The 22,371-nt window shown below is 41.6% G+C and overlaps 1 protein-coding gene across 1 annotated transcript in view; it reads left to right on the forward strand.

The window, feature by feature from the left end:
* The window catches only part of FRAS1 (Fraser extracellular matrix complex subunit 1), a 466,514-nt gene that overhangs the window by 410,000 nt on the left and 34,143 nt on the right, over nucleotides 1-22,371 (forward strand). The window contains exons 56-63 of the mRNA XM_022599506.3: nucleotides 779-1,123; nucleotides 2,657-2,817; nucleotides 3,387-3,534; nucleotides 10,246-10,451; nucleotides 13,800-13,956; nucleotides 16,150-16,350; nucleotides 17,894-18,081; nucleotides 19,528-19,803. Coding sequence (XP_022455214.2) covers nucleotides 779-1,123; nucleotides 2,657-2,817; nucleotides 3,387-3,534; nucleotides 10,246-10,451; nucleotides 13,800-13,956; nucleotides 16,150-16,350; nucleotides 17,894-18,081; nucleotides 19,528-19,803 — 1,682 coding nt within the window. The remainder of the gene's footprint in view (nucleotides 1-778; nucleotides 1,124-2,656; nucleotides 2,818-3,386; nucleotides 3,535-10,245; nucleotides 10,452-13,799; nucleotides 13,957-16,149; nucleotides 16,351-17,893; nucleotides 18,082-19,527; nucleotides 19,804-22,371) is intronic.

The raw sequence follows: 22,371 nt of genomic DNA on the forward strand, positions 1-22,371 counted from the left end.
CAATTCTGCAGGGGTGGATAATCAAAACAAAGATCGTATGGATTTATGATTGTGCAATATTGAGACTTTATAAAACACCTGGAAATTAAATCCCCATTCAAAGCCACAGCATGACTGTAAGTGATGACGTCGGGTATTTTGTTGCATCTGCTGACTGTGTGTTAGTGTGACAGACACTGCAGAGAGCACCAACCCTTGGCAATGCCCCTCGGATTACAAGCAAGCCCCGTTGATTGCTCCGGGCCAGCCAGCCAAGCCCAAACACGCTGTCACCCAGGGAAGTGGCAACACTAATAAGTAAAGTCATTTGTTCAGGGAGCTGGGGTTTATTTTGTTTTGTCTTCCTCTTTTTAAACAAGCTTATTTCTCCCTGGGAATTAACGTGCAGAAGTTTATTCAGAAAGGCGTGAACTGGGCTCATAGCACGGCCTTCAGGACACAATTACTTTGCTGCTTAAAGTACCAAATATGTCTCTTATCTCTCCACCCGCCGTGGTCTTAGATGGTGGGCAATGAGTCTTGTGAATTAACAGAGCACAAAATTCACAGAATAGGAAATCCATTTCAAGTTGTTTGGTGAAGTATCTGGGGTATATTAGATCCTCAAGTGGTTTATACCACAGGCTTAAGAAACTGCAAAGCAGGAAGGTTTCATGTCAGAGTTTGAACAGAATATGGAATATGTCAGAGAGGATCAAGCCTGTCAAATTACCAGAGATTTCAAAATCTGAGAAGTGCTCATTCAAATGCTTTGGTTTTCTTGCCGTTTGTATTTCAGGGGATTCAAGCAGCATTGTATCTGCAATTTGCTACACGGTGCCTAAGTCAGCTATGGGAAGTAGCCTGTATGCTCTAGAATCGGGCTCTGATTTTAAATCTAGAGGGATGTCCGCTGAGAGTCGTGTGATATTCGGGCGTGGTGTCACCATGTCCACCTGCGATGTCATGCTCATCGATGACAGCGAGTATGAAGAGGAAGAAGAGTTTGAGATTGCCCTGGCAGATGCTTCCGGTAACGCCCGCATCGGAAGTGTGGCGTCGGCCGAGGTGCTCATTACCGGTCCCAATGATGCCTCTACTGTGTCCCTGGGCAACACGGCTTTTACTGTCAGCGAGGATGCAGGTAATGGAAAGCGTCTCTGGGGTTCCCTCATCCATCCTCTGATCCCTTCCTTGAACAATTTCCTCTTAGTTTTGAGAATGCCCTTAGGATGCCATTCCTCAGTGACACCGTTGTCAGTCTGAGGCAGGCACTACTAGGCATCAAGACCAAGAATGGAAGGTAGTGAAGAATAGGGAGTTCCATCCACTTGTCTTGCTCTGGTTACTGATGGCAGGGAGGGATCTGGCTTAGAGTTCACTGGCTGACCTCTGTGGTCCAGAGGGAGGGCGTGGTGCTAAGCATTTTGGCTTGTGAAGGAGGGAAATGTGACCTGTTGAGGATGGAGGTAAATTATTTCGTGTACTGCTAGCTGCCAAAACAAATAAATGCAAAGTTTCAGTGTCTTAACAAATGGAACTTTCTCGTTCATATAACAGCCCAAGGCAGGCAGTGGGCAGATTTCTTCCACCCAGGCCTCTTCCCTCTTTGGGCTCCACAAGGATCTCAAAGTCTTCTGCGTGCTGCTGTCAGACATCCTGCAAAAGAGGCAGCAGATGTGCTGAGTGTCTGCTCATCTGAGCCCCCTGATCAAGACCTTGCACCTCTTTGAAAGTGAAATTCTAAGGGATAGTAAAAAACTAATATTTTGGAACACTTACTGAATGCCAGCCACCATGCCATGTGCATTCCATTCATTCTCATTTATATATAAAAGCAAATGGAGTCCCAGAGAGATTAAATAAATCATCAAAGACCAGCTAATATGACAGAGCTGGATTAGAACCCAGACCTTTCTATTATACCACGTTTCCTTTCCCGTACACCAACTGCCCAGCCATGACTGCTTGTCACCTCTCAGCTTATTGGCTGGAAAAATATGATTGATGGGCTTGTCACGTAGCTTTTCTCTGACCTTGATTGTGAAAACAGCTAGAAATTTAGTCATGTATCATTAGGACCCTACAAAGTATGTTGTCACAGCGACCAGAAGATGCGCTTCTTCCTAAGATAAGCAATAAGCACGTATGGTTTAAGTAATGATGTGTGCACCACTCAGATAAAATAGGAAAATCACCCAGTTAGGAACATTTAATTAGGAACATTCAGCTCCAGGCTCCATAGAGTCCCCTAGCTGGTTTTTCCTTAACTGGTTATTTTCTAGCTCGTCCCTGAGGCCCTAGCCTCTGAGTTTCTTCTCCCTAAATAGACTTGAGATGTTTTTCAGTGGACCCACCTCTCCTCGGTCCATTGTTCTTCTCCTGTGAACAGTCTCCTCCTTGAAACCACAAAACCACTTTCCCCTAAGGGCTGTCTCTCCAGCACCACCTCCCTGAGGACCTCCTTCAGGTCTGCTCTTGATCTTAATGTCAGTACAAAGAGGGATGGTGACGCCTCTCAACCTCCCTCGGAGGGAGCACAGGAACGTCACTGAAGGGGGACTAGGCAAGCTAGCAGGCTGAAGCTGCCACTGCTGTGAGGGAGGACATTGTTCTGAAAACCGCACCCATTTTCTGGTTCCGGGTTGACCACTGAAATGTATGACTCTCAATTCAGGCACGGTGAAGATCCCAGTTATCCGCCACGGGACTGACCTTTCCACCCTCACGTCTGTCTGGTGTGCAACGCGGCCCTCGGACCCAGCTTCTGCCACTCCAGGAGTAGACTACGTTCCCAGCTCTAGGAAGGTGGACTTTGGGCCAGGTGTCACTGAGCAGGTGCGCATACAGAGGTCAAAGGCCAGATGGGTCTGATCATGTTGTCTTTAGTCTGTTCTCCAAACTCTCTGGAGGACTGTAAAATACCGAAGTATTATGATCTTCCCGTTCTTCAAAAACACAAAGAACAAACTTAGAGAGATCTTCGACAAACTCTCCAAGTGACATTTTCAGCATCTAATATCCAGCACCATGGATTTAGGATAGAAACTGCACTAGATCGATGCAAGTATCTAGAAACAAAACACCTATGGTATGTGATACAGAGATGATCATTTTATGGGTTTAAAAAATTTACTTTAAGACCACCGAAGAAAGGCAAATTGTCACCTTTGCCCTAATCTCCCAAAGGCAAATGAGTGCTGGTTGGTGAGCATCCTTTAAGATTTGCTTTGATTTTCCCTCTCTTTTTTAATTAGAAAAAATTTTTAATTTTTTAAAAATTAAAGGTAGAATTGACATATAACATTATATTAGATTCAGGTGTACAACATAATGATTCAATATTTGTATATATTGTGAAATGAACACCACAGTAAGTCTAGTTAACATCCTGATCTCTCTTCTAGTATTGCACCTTGACCATCTTGGATGACACTCAATATCCTGTGATTGAAGGGCTGGAGACATTTGTGGTTTTCCTCAGCTCAGCACAAGGGGCCGAACTGACCAAACCCTTCCAGGCTGTCATTGCAATTAATGACACATTCCAGGACGGTAAGAGATTGGGGATGCCAGCTGGTGGTTCAGGCAAGATTTCTATTTTTTCCTTAATATCCACGTATATGACATTGGAACTCATTCACATTTTCATTCAAGAAATGTGTGTGTGTGTGTGTGTGTACATGAGTACATGCACATGTACACTTTCACATAGAAATATGGGACAGAAACAATCATTCCTGTTTCTGGCATCTGCTAGGCACAAAAAGATGTACGGCATACTTTAGAGATATTCCAGGTTCAGTTCCAGGCCACCACATTAAAGTGATCATCGCAATAAAGCAAGTCAGATGAATTTGTTAGTTTCCCAGTGTATATAAAAGTTTACATTATACTGTAGTCTATTAAGTGTGCAATAGCATTATGTCTAAAACACAATGTACATACCTTATTTAAAACATTTTGTTGCTAAAAAATGCTAATCGTCATCTGAGCCTTCAGCAAACCATAATCTTTGTGCAGTAGTAACATCAAAGATCACTGATCACAATCACCGTTAACAGATACAATAATAATGAAAAAGTTTGATATATTGGGAGAATTACCAACCTGTAACACAGAGACACAAAGTGAGCAAATGCGGTTGGAAAATTGGCTCTGATAGGCTTGTTCAAGGCAGGGTTGCCACAAATCTTCAATTTGTAAAAAACATAGTATCTGCAAAGTGAAGTGCAACCAGGTATGCCTGGTTGAGTTGTGTCTTCAAGAAGCTCAAGGTCTAGTTAGGGGATCAGATCCTTAGACAGAAAAAAAATAAAATATTATGATAAATGACTTAATAGTGTGATAAATCCAGTAGGTGTAGGGGCAGAGGGGACTGAACGGTAACTATGCGTGCAAGAATCATAGAAGATTTCACAAAGGAGGTGATATTTAAACAGAGTCTTCAGGTGTGGTAGGAGTTAGTTTATCTAATGGATAATGAAATAAAGCTTTGTTAAATGGAGAGCTATAGTATACATAAGGTATAAAATTTTGAAAGACACATATCTGGAGAACAGTGAGATGCTTACTTTTGCTTTGAGCCTGGCAAGAGGTGAATGGAAGAAAATGAAATGGAAATACAGGGTGGAGACAAGTTCTAAGAGGTCTTATGTTCCAACGTCAGGAATTTGGAGGTAAAGGGGAGCAGCAGATGCTTCTGAGCAGAGGAGTGGTGTGACTTTTGTTTGAGGAAACTAATACTGGCCATCTTGTGGGTGATGTGCAGGAATGAATAGACACAAGTACCTGTACAAAAATGTGAGTCCCCACTGAAGAGCTGACCTAAGCAACAAGAGGATGAACAGGAAAGGACTTCCCCAGTTCTTCTGGGGAAGAACTGATGAAATCTGGAATTGTCAGATTCTAGAGTTGGGTGGAGAAGATCAAGTTCAACTTTCACCTCAAGCAGGAGGACCCTCGTCAGCATCCCCGGTGATGAATATAGAATCCATGATTAAACTCTTCAGTGACTACAGAGTCACCAAAGAAGGAACTGGCAGCCCAGCAGGGCGATCTTTAATTTTTTGTTTTTAAATAACCTATCCGTTTATGTAGTAAAAAGAGCAAACAGCAAAAAAGATATACTATGAAAATTGTCTTCCTTCTACCCCTGGCTCCAAACCCTCCAGCTCCCCTCCCTGAAGACAACTATTTTAACCAGTTTTTTGTTATATATTTGCATATATCCAAAGTAGTATGTTATTTTAGACTTAGGTTTATTGAGGTCTAACTTACGTAAGTTAAAATTCACCCACCACCACGATCAAGATGTTGAACAGTTCCAGCACCCTACAGAATTCTCTCGTGTCCCTTTGTAGTCAACCTCTCCCCATCCCAAGCTCTGGCAACTACTGAGCTGTTTTCTGTCCCTGAAGTTTTGCCATTTCCAGAATGTCATAGAAATGGAACCATGTAATAGGTAGCACCTTGAATCTCGCTTCTTTCACTTAGAACACTGCATTTGAGAGTCTTCCATGTTACTGCAAATATGAGTGGTTCATTCCCTTTATTGCTGAGTAGTTTCTGGTGTGAATATAGGTTTTCATTTCTCTGGAGTCAGTACTTAGGAGTGGGGTTGCTGGGTCATATGGGTAAGTGTTCGTCTAACATTATTAGAAAGAGCCAGCCTGTTTTCCAAAATGGTTGTGACTGCTTTGCATTACCTCCAGCGTTGTATGAGAACCACATCAGGTTTTTGTGGGGCTTTTTAGTTATTCCAGTAGGTGTGTAGTGAACGACTAACGACATTGCTCTCTTTTCAGGTGATTACTTGCCATCCATATATCTTTCTTGACAGAGTATTGTTCAAATATTTTCCCTATTTTTAAAGTTGGGTTTTCTCCTCTATTACTGCATTGCTGTAGATTCTGGACAAAGATTTGGTTTTTTGCAAATATTTTATCCCAATCTGTTGCTTGTTTTTTGTTCTCTTAACAATGTCTTTTGAAGAGCAAGCGTTTTTTACTTTTAAGTGTTCCCATTTATCGATATTTCTATTACAGATTGTGCTTTCGGTGTTGTATGTAAGAAATCTTTGCCTAAGCCAAGGTTACAAAGATTTTCTCCTATGTTCACTTCTGGAAGTTTCGTAGTTCTAAGTTTTATATTTAGGTTTATGATTCACAAAATGGTAACTTTTTAACCATGAACAAGATAATAACAATTATACTGCTTTATGTTGAATGTTACCTCAGAGTTTACAGAGTCATCAATTAAACATTATCTCATTTTCTCATAATCCCGTCGTTTTACTCTTATTTCTATTTTTTGGATAAGGAGACTGAGAATCAGGGAAGTAAACATACACCCAAAGTCTAGTAAATGGAGGAACCAGCGTGCATTCTAGGACTTTTGGCTCCAAGTTCATACTCTTTGCACTAGGTTCTATTTGGTGAAGTTGGAGAATATGTGGGACTTTTTTTTCCTTAAAGAAGTTAAAAAAGAAGAAAAAGGGAAATTCATTTATTCTTTTTATTCTTGGAAAGGCTTCTTATTCTTTTACATGAAAGGATAGTTAATTCCCTTCTGATGAAGTGGAAAGTGAATGGAAAGTCAGAAATCCTGAAATATAATCCCCGCCCACCACTTCCTTGCTCAGTGGCTAAGGTTACTGAGCCTCATTTTGTTCATCTATAAATAATGACATACCGATAAGATTGTTGTAAGGATTAAATTAGTTAAAATATGTGAAAATACCTACCATAGTACCTGGCACGTAGGAGATTTTATTACATGTTAATTTCTTTTCTTCCTGATGCACCTGTAATTTGACACACTTGCCAGTGGGAGTCCAGTAACACACACAAACTCCATTGCACTCTGATCAACATAGAAGATTCCATTTAGATTATCCTTGCATTCTACTGACGGGCATTAGGGTTGCAAACTTAGAAAATGAATATGTTAAATAAAATATCACCTTTCAGGAAGACTACAACAATATATATTCATTCAAGATCTTTATCACAGAGAAAGAAATCTGCAAATCTATTTCAGTAACCCATTGCAGTGTTCACAATTATCTCTGTTGGTTATCCTTCCCAGTAACTGCTGGCTTTCGTTGAGCCCCTTCAATGTGCACATTCTAGGGTAGAAAGATCTCTAATTACTTTACCTCTAATCCTCTCCAACTTGTGAAATTGAGGTTAAATAACTTAAGATCACACAGAGAGGAGGTGAGGGAGTGAGAGTTAAAGCCCAGGTCTATTCTATGCGAGTCCAGCCTTCTGGTTTTATGCTCTACCATGATGACTTTTCATTTTGCAGTTTTAGCTGGCCACTGCCGCTCTATGTGACAATGCTTAATGTCACTCAAGATCCTTATAGAGTCAGCTTCCAGCCTTTCCAAGTGACCTCAGCTCCTTTTATCTTACCCCACCGGGCCGATTTCAGGCCCTTAAATCATCTAAGTGGCTCATCTCAGAATATTTTCTGTTTTTACCTTTGTCTTCTGCTCTGATACCTGGAATTAGACTTTGGTGTTGCCCTGAAGGCTGCTGAGCAAGGCAAGAAAGGCCTTGTAGCCGCTGCCGCACCGCATCCCTGTGTATGTATGTAGCTGTGTCCCACCTACTCATTAACTCAAAGAACCAGAGCCGGGATTTTTCCTAAATCTCAGGCTTAACCATCACCCATAAAGAGGCCACTGCATTCCAGGCAGTTGGTGTCTGCACTCACTTTGTCAGTTACTAAGAAGATTAGCGGGGAACAGCGTTGGTTGACAGTTTCCATGCCTAAGACTGGTGCCCAGCACTGGGGTTACCGAGTAGTATAGAGCAGAGTCCTGAAATCTATTTCAAAACACAAGACTTACACAAATAAGAAGATAACTACAAATTGATTTTCTCAGAGAGGTGTTGACAATAGTGCATGATACCCACTGCGAGCCCATAAGCCTTCACAGAGTGGTTTCCATTTCCCATTCATATACCTCATCCATGTGGAAAGCGAAGGGGTTCTGCAGTCAGGCAGAAATGACACCCCATGGACGGCACCCCTACTTCCTGTAGAGACTGCAGTGCCTTGCAGGGTTGTCAAGAGGATGAGAAATGATGTGTATGGAAGCCCTTAACACAATGCCTGACCCGGGCTGGGCCCTTTGTATGCCATAACCCCCTGCAGATAAATGTCTCCAAACCCACCCATTGCCTGTCCATTGGCTCCGCTTGTCTCCCACTGAACTGGGGGCTCCTTAAAAGCAGGGATTTTTCCCAGAAGGCAATCATGAGGAGTGTTCACCCACTGCTTTCTTTTCTTTTCTTTTCCTTTTTTTTTTTTTTTTAAGCAGATAGGCATAGGAGTAAAGGTTAATACATGTTAAATAGAGGGAAAGGAGTCTTTTACATCTCAAGAGGAATCTGGGGTTGATTAATACATGACAAAACCCAAACATTACCACTTAGCTTTTAACTCACCTCCAACTTGATGCCTGTCAGACCAGCAAGAAAAATCAATCCAAAGCATTAGATAAAATCTGCCGTGAGTAGAAAAGCTTTCTTGCTTGTGTTGCTTTTTACCTGGCAACAAGCTTCCTTCTTGTCCTCATGCAAGGTCATGTCATTCCCACCCACCTCTTAATAGCACTGGATGGAAAGAGCCCCAAATGAGTAATGTGCAGGACCTGATGCCAAAGTCACTCATCTTCTTTTTAGAGGCATCTTCTGGGTTTTTCTTTAGTGATAAATGGTAACTGTTAGGCTTAGCTCAGATAATGGATTTGTTTTATATTTGCTAATGCCAACAGTTCTGAGCAGTGGACAAGCTGGAGGCAGAGAGAGCTTTCTACGTATTGACTTGCAGAGAGCTTGGTGCTCACCCCTTCTGTTCCTTCCTTTCAGGTTGGGCAGGGCACATCCAGGACGTAGCCAGGAAATAGGTCAGCTTCCTGCAGCCCCAAACACTAATTTGACATATGACTGGATGGAATACTTCTCTGTATTGTCCATTAAGAAAATAATAACCAGCACTCAACAAAATGTTGGTCTCGAAAGGGGACATGTCTTAATGCAGAATATTACTTAAAGCCTTGTAGAAAGTAAGGAAGAAACACTGATCCATTATTATTATTATTATTATTATTATTATTTTATACTTGAATCATTCCAATTTTTATTTATATGTCTGCACACATAGAAACATGATCCATTATATTGAGAAGCCTGGAGATAGGGGGCAATACAAACCATAATAAAATAATTTCTACCCAAATTTGAGTGCCTGCTGTTTGCCAGATCCTGTATTGAGCACCATGCATACCTAATCTCATTCAATTCAATCCTCCCAATAATTTTACAAGTTAGATATTAACATTTCCAATTTACGTATTTAAAAAAGCCCAAGGCTCAGAAAATCTCAGTAACTTGCCCTGTGTCATTCCGCTAATAAGTAGCAGGGCTGGGATGGAAATTCAGACGCGCTTATTCCAGAGCCCTCGTTTTTAACCACCATTTGGCTACGGTCCTTCCCTAAAGTCAGATGAGGCCATGTGAGTTGTTAAAGACGAGGTAACCCCACAGCAGTAGTCACAGACTGGGGCCCACTGGCCAAATTCAGCTTATGGATGTGTTTTGTTTGGCTCCAATAGTTTGGGCCTGTATGGAATCTCTTTTTACTGTTTTAATTGCTTGCTATTTTAAAACTGAGGAGCTATGACACAAAAATGCAGATCTCTGATTTTGTTTGAAAATAGGAAGACCTGCCAACAAAAGAACGAAGCTGAGGGGCAAAACTCCCTTTAAACATGACCTGCTCCTTCCTCTTTACCGATGTCCCTGCTCTTCCCTTTTGTCTTCCTGGCCCAGGACCAATGTGAGTGGCCATTTCTCATCAGCCTTGCACTGCTGTTTTTCTTTTGGTAGCCTTAGAAGGAACATGAACTTTTCTGGGTCTTCAGGTCTCTATCAGGATTTTCCACGTGGCCCATTTCTTTATTTGCATCGCCTGTCTGTATTTGAGATGGTGACTGGTGCAAAAACTGGATGCAGAAACTGGTGCAAACTTGATTTGTTCTATTTTGCTGGAACTGTACTCACAGCGGAAGCAGTTCCCTTGTCCTGAGAGTAGCAGCCAGGCCTTGAAATCTGCTGACTGCTTGTAGTTTATCGGCCTCTGGTGGCCCTTAGTGGAGCCGTCCTGCCAACTGGCTGCCAGTCCTGCCAAGTGGCCGCCAGCTCCCTCAGCATGCCACTAACAATGCCTCCGTCTTTCCTTCTGCTCACCCAGTGCCCAGCATGCAGTTTGCCAAGGATTTGCTCCTAGTGAAGGAGAAGGAGGGTGTCCTACACGTACCCATCATTCGGAGTGGGGACCTGAGCTACGAGTCTTCAGTGAGGTGCTATACTCAGGGCCATTCAGCTCAGGTCATGGAGGACTTTGAGGACAGAAGAAACACAGACTCTTCACGGATTACATTTCTCAAAGGGGAGAAAGTAAGTGGATTCCTGGTGGCTGAAGAATGGGATTCCCTCCTTCCCTGATGCTTTTATTTGTCCATAGTGAAGTAATTTAGACAAATTCTGAACATCCTAGGAAGTTTCCAATTAACCGTCCATTCTTTTAATAATGTCATCTCTTCCATGTGGTTGTCTTCTTTGTCTCCCATTTATGACCAAATACCTATGTCATTGGCTGAGCTGGGATATTTAGATGATGTAGAACATTTTTGGAATTTAGCAGAATCAAATGACTGGGGACTCCTCTTAATTTGAACCTACATGGGAGATGAACACACTCCACTAATGTTATCTGGAGAAGGAGGAGACAGTTCTCTAATACCTGGGCCCCTGTCCCAGGGCAACACACGTTCTGGCATAGGACCAATAGCACAGGACTGAACACCTGTTCGGCTGAGCACATTCAAGACAGTGGAGTATTCTCTTGGCAATATAATGAAAAATGATACATACGGACACAAGAATTCCTGAGAAACTCTAGTCACTAAGTGTGGCTGCATCAGACTCAAAGCTTGCAACCTCAGTGTATATCCAAAGCATATATTGAATGAGAATCATATTTCTCCATTTTTGGATCTCAGTTTCAGATGATTGAGTCAGTTGTACCCCTTGTTTCAAGGCATGAAGTCCCCATTGGCCAGTTCAAGGCCCTTCTCTTTATTTTGTTGATTTATTCATTTCATTTTACCCCTACTCTGCAGCCACATTCCCTTCCCCGCCTCAGAGGTAATCAATCGATTGTACTTAATGTGTATCTCTCTTATTTTCTATTTGTTCTTAAAAAAATGTCTGGTTCTTTATGTATATAATTTTTATTTCTAAAACTGCTACTGTGTTATATCTTTTTCGAATGTTTTCTGCGTTTACTCAGCAATATGTTTTAGTACCGGTGCATGTCACTTATGTGTCTATCTAATCTGTTGCTTCAGACTGTTGCCTAGCATTTCATGATGTGCATTTACTACCTTTTACCCATTTACTCTCAGCAATAGACAGTGAAGACCCTCAGTTTTAGGGCCCAGTCACCTCCTATCATGCTGCCACCACTAACAGTGCTGCAGTGCAAATCCTCTTACATGTCCACTTACACACCCGAGGGGGGATTTCTTTGGATAAAAACTCAGCAGCGAAATTTCTGGACCACAGGGCATGAAAGTACTTAATTTGAAAAAATAATATCAGAATACATTCCAAAGTGTCCCTAGCAGTACATGAGTGCTGCTAAAACCCTACATACTCTTCAACACTTTTTCAATTACTCATCTTTTAATGTTTACTAATCTGGTATGTAGAAAGTTATATCTCATTTTAATTTGCATTTCTCTAATACTATTTTATATGCTTGTTAGTTCATTGAGTTTCTCTTATGAAAATCTATTATTTCTATCCTTTGTTCCTTGTTTTATTGTATTGCTGTCATTTTCTTACTGATTTGCAGGGCTTCCTTGTATATTCTAAATATTGATCTTAATATTAATAATCCTAAATAGTAACATTAATCCTTGCCGGTGTTTAGATGTTTTAGATATCGTAAACATAGTGCCTTTCTCTGTCACTCATCTATTACCTTTGCCCTTGGTGTTCTTAGTTGAACAGAAATCTTTGTTTTGATATAAGCAAACGTGTGAAATTTTTGCCTTATGATTAGTTCTTTTGAAGTTTAGCATAAAAAGACTTTACACATCCCAGGTCACCCGAGATTCTCCCTCCATTCTTTACCACCAAAAAAAAAAAAAAAAAAAAATCGATAGCATCCTTATTTGAGACTCTCAAGTCTTTCACACCTTCATGACTCATAAAAGCCCTGTCTTAGTTATGTATTTTATGGGAATTTTACTGGTGGCAGGTTGAAATACGTGTTTAAAACACATATAAATACTATAAATACAATCTCCAGCTTTGAGTCTGCATGTCTGTATTTGTTTTAAGTTCAGAAGAGGATTCTCTGCCTATCCAAGAGGCAGTTTGTAGTTAAATAAAATTATAAAGAAAATACAGCTTAATACTCCAGATGTTACCCACATGGCAATCTCTCATTCGTAAGCACATTTTGGAATCTTCATCTTCTTTGTCATGCTAAGCAATATGTCTTTGGAACTTGTCATTCACTAGAATGTCTTATTTTTTAAGATATACCGAAGAGTCGATACTAGATTCATGCTTTCCGTAAAGAAATTCTTATTGTAAGGAAGATGTGGTAGGGATAAAAAGGGGAACATTCTTCAGGGACTTAAAACCCGGTCAGCAAGCCACAGGTAAATGTTCACAGAGATATTCTCCCTCCATTTAGTATGACTTAGGAAGTATGACAGTGAAACCTCTATATCCACATATCCTTTGCAATATGGTAGTATAATGAATTTAAAGTGGTAAACTAAAAATAATCACACTTCATATCACATGACTCTACAATCGAGGCTGCTCTGTTATCTAAAATGTTGTGACCTGGGCTTCCCTGGTGACGCAGTGGTTGAGAGTCTGCCTGCCGATGCAGGGGACATGGGTTCGTGCCCCGGTCCGGGAAGATCCCACATGTCACGGAGCGGCTGGGCCCGTGAGCCATGGCCGTTGAGCCTGTGCGTCCGGAGCCTGTGCTCCGCGGCGGGAGAGGCCACAACGGTGAGAGGCCCGCGTACCGCAAAAAATAAATAAATAAATAAAATGTTGTGACCTTATTTTACGTTTTGCCAAGAAGACAAGTCCTCAGTAGAGAATATTCAGTTTGGGAAGCGCTTGATTTCTTTTCATCCAACAGGGATTTAGATTGTGTTCTCAGACATTCAGTTCTCAGTTTTCAGATGAGCCACCATTCGGCAACACATTTGAGAGTTCTGTAGCTTTTAAAGGTGTCTTTAGCCTAACAGGAAGGCTTTCTGAGTTCCTTATACGAGTCTTCAATTTTCACAAGGGAAAAGGAATATCATTCAACTCTCCAGGAAGTCTAATCCATATGTTAAACCCTCACCATCAGAAATCTACCTATCATAACATGTACAAAGGTACAGATGAGCCCAGGCAAAATGTGGGAAAGCACACAGATGTTCTACAGATGCTTTTTAGTGATTCATTTTGATGTTGTTCATAACGTATGACCAATAATTCAAAATCGTTTGGAATGTTTAATACAAGTCTCCACATATGGGTAGGTCCACTCAGGCATGAACTGTTAAACATTCTATTTTATAAACGAAACAGTTGGGACATTTTGGAATCTGTGTTGACTTTTTGATGCTACAAAGAAGAAAAATCATTTTCTAGGGAAAGCCAAGCCAATTATTGATATCTCACTGCAAATTTTACTCTTTCCTGTGCCCTTGGCTCTAGATGAAGAACTGTACTGTCTATATCCACGATGACTCCATGTTTGAGCCTGAGGAACAGTTCAGGGTCTACCTTGGCCATCCTCTTGGGAACCACTGGAGTGGAGCCAGAGTTGGAAAGAATAACATGGCCACCATCACCATATCCAATGATGAAGATGGTAATGGAAGAAATTGCCTTTAGTTACTCTTAGGTTGATGGGACATGAACGGATGTTTCACCAATAACATAATTACAGGTGTTTTGAAAAATGAAAGCACTATACAAGTGTCTACTGATAACAGCCTTAGAGTATCTGTATAAAATATTGGCAGCAAATGATCACCGTCTGCAGAGCTCCAGTATTTTAAATCACATTGTTCTCTACCACATCACCAAGAGATAGGGAGCAGGTATGGTTAAACGCTAGGGCAGAGATGCTAAGACAGACAGAGAATAAAAATGTTTAAGTCACTGCAATTCAAGAGCAGGATTGGAAATACAATCCGAATCAGTTGAGTCCAATGAACTGATTTAAAACGCTGCCACCTTTCTGGAAAAGTCTAATTTCTCAGTTTTCTTCTGTCTAATTGATTTGGCCTACTAACCTAAAAAAACTTAAATTCTTTAGTCAGCTGTCAGCAAAGAGTGACCCAGGCACCAAAGAAAACAAAATCTGTTTCAAATAGGGACATACCTGTTTTGTTAAAATAGGTATTTTAATAAATGGACAATAAAACTACAAATAGTAACAGCTGTTTTTATTGAATATTGACTGTATACTAAGAACCATTCTAAGCATATAATACTATTTCATTTCATTCTGACAGTAGCCCCTTGAGGTAGGTGTTATTATCCCTGTATTATGGGTAAAGAAATTGAACCTCAGCAAAGTTATATAATTTACGTTCTTAGTTACACAGCTGTAAGCAACGAAAGTGCATGTAGAACCTTATTTTATCAGATTCTAGAATCTACGCAAGAGTCAGTGAGACTCTTAGGTTTTCTAATATTAAAATAGGGACTAACTTGGACATTGGGAAAAAAGCAAAAAAGCCAGCCTTGAAGTTGAATTAGCCCTTTACCCAAGGAGACTCAGGTTCAAATCCTGAACCTCTCCTGTTCACACAGAAAAAGTGAACCTCTCCTGTTCACACAGAAAACCCAGTGACTGAAGCTCAGAGAAGTAACAAGTTCACACTGTGTTACAGTGACATACCTCAATTTCAAAGAGTGCACACAGTAACAACTATGAAGTCTAAAATGAAGTGTATCTTCTACAATTAGGAAGAACTGATTTTCTGAGAGAGAAAGAGGGAAGTGAACATAGAGACATCAGAAATTTCTGAAAGAGTCTATATTTTAAATGGTATAAGATTTGTAATTGCTCCCAATTTTTCCATCTTCTTATCCCACTCTCTCCACCACTACCACGTTGCCCTTCCTCATGAGAATATAATACAAAAGAAGGCATAGTTTGAATTTTTTAAAAAAATCAACAATTTTAATCGTTCCATAGCAATGAGGATAGTACCTCAAATCAGATTGTGTTAGGAAATCTTGTGTTCCTGAATTATTGTTGTAGCCGGTCACTATAACTACTCATCCTTAACTAAATAACCTGTGAGAAGTTAGGAAAAGCTAAGCGTTGGGGAGCTGAGAGCACTGGGAAGGAGGATCCAAAAGATCAGAGATGGGCTTCCCTGGTGGCGCAGAGGTTGAGAGTCCGCCTGCCGATGCAGGGGACACAGGTTCGTGCCCCGGTCCGGGAAGATCCCACATGCCGCGGAGCGGCTGGGCCCGTGAGCCATGGCCGCTGAACCTGCGCATCCGGAGCCTGTGCTCCACAACGGGAGAGGCCACAACAGTGAGAGGCCCGCGGACCGCAAAAAAAAAAAAAAAAAGATCAGAGATTTGGTACATTTAAGCAGTATATAAATGAAATTCATATCTCATAAATGAAAAGGAGTTGGTTCATAGAATCAGTCAATAGATATTTATCAAGGCCTTAACTGTGTCTCTGTCCCTCGATAAATTGTGCAGATTTAAAAACATGCTGTGAGCTATAATGCCTAGATGGAAACTTGGACATCATGCATTTCAAACTGCTTAAAAATATTTCTTCCACTATATTGTTTTTAATAAGAAATATGTGACAAACAACTCCTGCAGAATCACAGATAAATTCCTTTGTCCAAAGTATTGCTTAGGGGTAAATACTGATTGATTTTTATTGACTGCAAGCTATTTTGCCTTTGTATTGTTAACTAATGTGAAAAATTCCCTCTTGTCATTAGAAGGTGTTTTCACGGGAGGTGGAATTCTTTGTCACTTTTCCAACTTGCTCTTGTTTTCCTAACCTTGTTTCCTTAAGCTCCCACCATTGAGTTTGAAGAAGCTGCATACCAAGTCCGGGAACCCTCAGGGCCCGATGCCACGGCCATTCTGAACATCAAGGTGATCCGCAGAGGGGATCAGAACAGGACGTCCAAGATTCGCTGTAGCACACGGGACGGGTCGGCCCAGTCTGGTGTGGATTATTACCCAAAGAGCCGAATCTTAAAGTTCATTCCTGGTAATTGAATGCCAATCCCAATCTGTAGGTTTTACTTAAGAGAGAGGCAGATATATTTGAAGAAAGGAACGAGCAGAAAATGAAAGACAGAAACAGTATTTCCAACAGCATGAAGTACTTATTAAGCACACATTTGAGATTGTGGGAGTCTTTAAATTTTATAATTAGTAAAAATGGCATGGTAAAGAAAGAAAAAGGCCAAAGAAATGCTTCACTTCAGAACACCCTAGGCATTTTGGCTCATTCAAAAGGATTTTTTGTTGCTGCTGTCGTTAGCATATGATTTGGTTGAGCAAGGGGGGACCTTGATTTTTTTTAAATATACATGATTTTTTGTATATTTTTGAATGTTTGTCATTCAGCAAACATTGGTACAAACCGCTGTGCTGGGCCCCTCGGGGATTACTAAACCCAGAAGGCACCATCTCCATGCTCAAGTGGTTTGACATCTACTAGGAGATGCTATGAAGATGAGTCAGGGAAGAAGGATAGGATTCAGGTCACAACCAGCTGTTTAACTGTCTGATATATTTATTTAATGGAAGGAATGAGACAGAGGAAGATTTGAATTGTATGCTTGGCTTTTTCCCAGAACTTTCTGGAGCAGTATAAGGTGAAAAGGCTGTTATAGAGCCTGGCACCATGTGTGATGTACCCAGAAGTGGGCAAAAGTGATAGAAGGTCTTTTCAGAGATGTCTTAGCAAGTGGAGGGAGAAAATGACTCCCTGGGAAATGGAGGGGTGGTCTCTGTATGTCCCTCTCGCCCACCGGAGCTTCAGAGGGCTTTCGGCTCCATCCCTATGTGTCTGGTTCGTGTTTACAGGGAAGGTAGGTGCCCTTCCTCCACATCCTCACAAGGACCTCTCTTCCAAGTGTCTTAGCTTTTTCCTTTTCTGCATAAGCATCTGGGGGAAAGGCAGGTCTTAGAAGTAACCTAGCCCAGATGTCTATAGGAGAGGAAGAAGGGCACCTTGACTACTGCCCGAGATATCTGCACCTTCACAGAATCACTTTACAGAAAAGGAAGGGGGTTTCTGAGCTCTAACCCTCCCCATTCCAGGCTGCCAAACCTTCACATTATTGTCTTTGCAGAAATGGCCTGGTAGGTAGCCCTTGAGCCCTTGTCCCTCCAGGAGACAGCTTTGAAGGATGGTGTACAAGCACTCAGCCACACAGGAGCTCATGCCTACATGTAAAGAGGAAAGAAAAGTTAGGCAAAAAACCTCATAGCCAGGGTGGAGTGTATTTTGGATCACAGATTTTTATTACCACCAGCTAGTGTCAGGCAGGGGCCGTTAATCCTCATATGGCGTTGCAGAGTAAATCTGCGGTACTGAGCCTCCACCACAGGTGGAATTTGACCAAGAAAACAGATTCCTCGCTTGAGATGGGGCTAACGTGATAAGCAGCCACTACATTGATAGGAAACCTCTGAAAGGAAAGGGCATATTTCAACATAGAGCCTCAGCAGTGCCAACCTGCACTGTCTTAAGTGGGTCACTAATGAGGACCTTTGCCCTCTTTGTTCTGTCCTTGGCGAAGGTGTGGATCATATCTTCTTTAAAGTTGAGATCCTGTCCAATGAAGACCGGGAGTGGCATGAATCATTCTCTCTAGTCCTTGGCCCGGATGACCCAGTGGAAGCTGTTCTTGGTGATGTGACCACTGCCACAGTGACGATTCTAGACCAGGAGGTGTCAGGGAGCCTCATCCTGCCAGCGCCGCCCATTGTGAGTCTCTCAACCCAAAGGATCGTTGCTTATGTCCTAGTAATTAGATAAGAACTTGAGAGAAGCAGGACTTCCAATACTGCACGTCTTCATTTTTCTAACACAGTGATTTTCTTTTCTTTTTTTTTTTTAACATCTTTATTGGAGTATAATTGCTTTACAATGGTGTGTTAGTTTCTGCTGTATAACAAAGTGAATCAGCTGTACGTATATGTACATCCCCATATCTCTTCCCTCTTGCGTTTCCCTCCCACCCTGCCTATCCCACCCCTCCAGGCGGTCACAAAGCACCGAGCTGATCTCCCTGTGCTATGTGGCTGCTTCCCACTAGCTATCTATTTTACGCTTGGTAGTGTATATAAGTCCATGCCACTCCCTCACTTCATCCCAGCTTACCCTTCCCCCTCCCCGTAACACAGTGATTTTCAACCAAGAGCGAGGGCTCTTATCCTTTCCCCCAAATCCCTCACTCCCATCACCTCTGGGGAACACTTGGCAATGTCTGGTGACATCTGTGGTTGTCATGACTGTCACACTAGGTGCTATTAGCATCTAGTGGGTGGAAGTCAGGGAAGCTGCTAAACATCCTACAATACACAGGACAACGCCAACAGCAAGGAATTATCTGGCTCAAATGTCAGTAGTGCCAAGGATGAGAAACCTTGTTTTGACATAAGAGTGAGACCAAACCATACTGAGACCTTAGTCTGATAAAGACAGAAGGTGCAATACAATTGATCTTCTCATTTCTTTGGTGGGACCTAGAAGAGTAAAAAAGGAATATTACCCCACATCTGTTATCCCACATACTCTCCACATGCATAGAATTAAGTATTTGCAGAAATGTACCACCGTGCTTCCCAGTTTGGGGATGAACAGAATGAATGCACCGACTTCACAGTTAGGAGGAAAATGCATAGAGGGTGCCAAGAATTTAACCCATGATAATGAGCTAGTCTTAATAAGTCTTATAACTTCCCTCGACTAGTCTCATAGAGTAAAAGGATCATTTCAGAACGTGTCTCTTCTTTGACCATGGAAGAAATATACTACCTTTATTTACCCCTGTTATGCCAAATGTGCTACGGCATATCATTAACAATTTAATGCAACTTTAAACTAGTAACTGCCGTTTATGATATAGTTTTAGTTACTGTGTATGGGGGGAGGGGAGAGTATTTTTCACATGAATGATAGGGCTCTGAATTAGGAATGAGACCAATAAGATAATAAAGCTTTTAGCTCACGGGGGAGGAAGATGTTCTCCACCATTAAAGATCTGCAGTATCTTTTAGGGATGCCTGGCCAAGCATTGTTAAAACTTCTGCTATATTTTAAAGAATCCCTAGGAGTTAAGAGATCTCCTGAATCTCTGGGGAAGGGAGCCTTGGTTCTCTGACCTTCCCGATACCCACCCTGGGCTGAAGCTTTGTTGCTCCTTTGCAGGTTGTCACACTTGCTGACTATGACCACGTGGAAGAGGTTACCAAGGAGGGAGTCAAGAAATCCCCCTCCCCGGGCTACCCGCTTGTCTGTGTCACCCCCTGCGACCCCCATTTCCCCAAGTATGCCATCATGAAGGAGCGCTGCAATGAGGCTGGCATCAACCAGACGTCCGTGCAGTTCAGCTGGGAAGTGGCCACCCCCACTGATGGCAACGGGGCCCGGTCTCCCTTTGAGACCATCACTGACAACACGCCATTCACCAGTGTCAACCACATGGTAGGTCTGTTTGCGGAGGGAGAGACCTGGCGTTTCTCTCTGTTACTCCAACTCTATCAAATTTCTTAAGGTCCCTGCGTGGCATTTGGTATAAAATAAACAAATAAGCAGGTACACAGAGTACACACACAATCTTTTTATTCTTACATATAAGGAAAGGTAATATGGTGTAGTAGAAAGAGAACTAGGCTGATAACTCAGACAACCTGTTTACAAACCTTGATTCTGTCTGTTGTTAACTACACGATGTTACGAGTTCACTTAACCTACTGAGTCTCAGTTTCCTATCTACAAAACATCAAGTCCACTTAATCCACTTGACAAGGTCATTGACACATCAGATATATAAAAGTGATCTATATTGGAGAGGGTGTGGAGAAAAGGGCACCCTCTTGCATTGTTGGTGGGAACGTAAATTGATACAGCCACTATGGAGAACAGTATGGAGGTTCCTTAAAAAACTAAAAATAGAATTACCATATGATCCAGCCATCCCACTACTGGGCATATACCCTGAGAAAACCATAATTCAAAAAGACACATGCACCCCAATGTTCATTGCAGCACTATTTACAATAGCCAGGTCATGGAAGCAACCTAAATGCCCATCGACAGACGAATGGATAAAGAAGATGTGGTACATATATACAATGGAACATTACTCAGCCATAAAAAGGAACGAAATTGGGTCATTTGTTGAGACGTGGATGGATCTAGAGACTGTCATACAGAGTGAAGTAAGTCAGAAAGAGAAAAACAAATATCGTAATATTAACACATATATGTGGAACCTAGAAAAATGGTGCAGATGAACCGGTTTGCAGGGCAGGAATTGAGACACAGATGTAGAAAACTAACATATGGACACGGGGGAAAGTGGTGGGGGTGTGCTGAATTGGGCGATTGGGATTGACATGTATACACTGATGTGTATAAAATTGATGACTAATAAGAACCTGCTGTATAAAAAAATAAAATAAAATTTTTTTTAAAAAAATCAAAAATAAATAAAAAATAAAAGTGATCTATAAATGAAGTAAGTCAAAGATCCCAGGTAGGTACAATTAAGGATTACTGTTCTTTTCATATCTCTTAAACCATTCAGTAAGGAGTAGGGTATAAACTCCTTAAAGACATGGACCGAGGGTTCTCCCACACTTGTATGTCCATCCCAAAATAGCCACCACATTGATGGCACATAGTAGGGACCAGTTATTAAACAAAATGAGAGGATGCTTGCTAAGTGATCAGCATTTTTCAAAGCCCTGTGAGAGGACATGAAAAGAGGTTCCAAATGCAGTTGCTGTCCTCAGCAAGTTAGGAGGCCAGACCCACACTCCTGCCACCATCAGAGAGCAGTCAACAGCGGTGGTTCTCCCGACCTCAGGAAACAGTCCATCACTCTGACTCTGCTCCTCACGCCAATGAAGTTCTTCAGAGGAAGAGCTATAAGCAGTGGAGAGTCAGGCTCCGCAGAGTATCTGGCACATAGTAAGCATTCAATAATTTTTGGCTGAAATGAGTGCCATTAATAAGTTTGGAAATCAGAAATTTCTTTCAGACTGAATTTCTCTAGATTTTTCCCTACAAACCCACCGTTTGTTCTCACTTTAAGAAGTGCCTCGTGTGGGGCTTCCCTGGTGGCGCAGTGGTTGAGAGTCCGCCTGCCGATGCAGGCGACGCGGGTTCGTGACCCGGTCCGGGAAGATCCCACATGCCGCGGAGCGGCTGGGCCCGTGAGCCATGGCCGCTGAGCCTGCGCGTCCGGAGCCTGTGCTCCACAACGGGAGAGGCCACAACAGTGAGAGGCCCGCGTAATGCAAAAAAAAAAAAAAAAAAAAAGTGCCTCGTGTGGATGGGGCCCTAGTGGAGGAGAGCTGTTAGATGTACACGGGAGGCTTTGGATAAAGCAGGTCCTTCATGTCCATTGTCTTTGACACAGCTTAATCAGAAAGGCCAGAATATTCATTTTGCAATATAACCTAGTTTGAATTTAAATTATCTTTTTTATTATTATTAAAAATGTAAATGGCAAGACAGCGTATTGTTTCATAAGTATCTAATTCTCTGTTCAACAAAACCATGAAGGGGTTTCATCTGATTTGAGCCAAATATACATTTGTAACAGGTACCAAGTTTATGATTTTACTTCATGTTTCAGTTTTCCTTCTTGCAATGAATTGGTTTTACCCGTTTCCTTTGCTCTATCTTCATTTCTTCAATTATTTATTTAATACCATTGTACTGTATGCATTTTTGTAAGATGCCTCAAATCCTTTCTGAACAAAGTCCATGTATCCATAAATAAAGTGTTGGCAGCTAATTAAAACATTTTAATGGAAAAATCTTCCATTTTTAATTTTTAATGGATTTCAGTGAAAATTGTTTCCATGAGTAGAATTTATAAGTTTGTATGATTGCTTTGTGGGAGGTCTGTGGCACACAGAACTACTAATTCATTTTTCTTGTTATGTATTTCCCTGTGTCTATGCACTCATAACCTATAGAATTTTGGTGACCTGTGTTGCCTCTGCATACATTGGGTTAAGCATGCTTATGGATTCTGTA

The sequence above is a fragment of the Delphinapterus leucas genome, chromosome 5, assembly GCF_059928025.1.
Source record: "Delphinapterus leucas isolate spDelLeu-1000000601 "Yukka" chromosome 5, BTC_Dleu_Yukka2, whole genome shotgun sequence".
Lineage (NCBI taxonomy): Eukaryota > Metazoa > Chordata > Mammalia > Artiodactyla > Monodontidae > Delphinapterus > Delphinapterus leucas.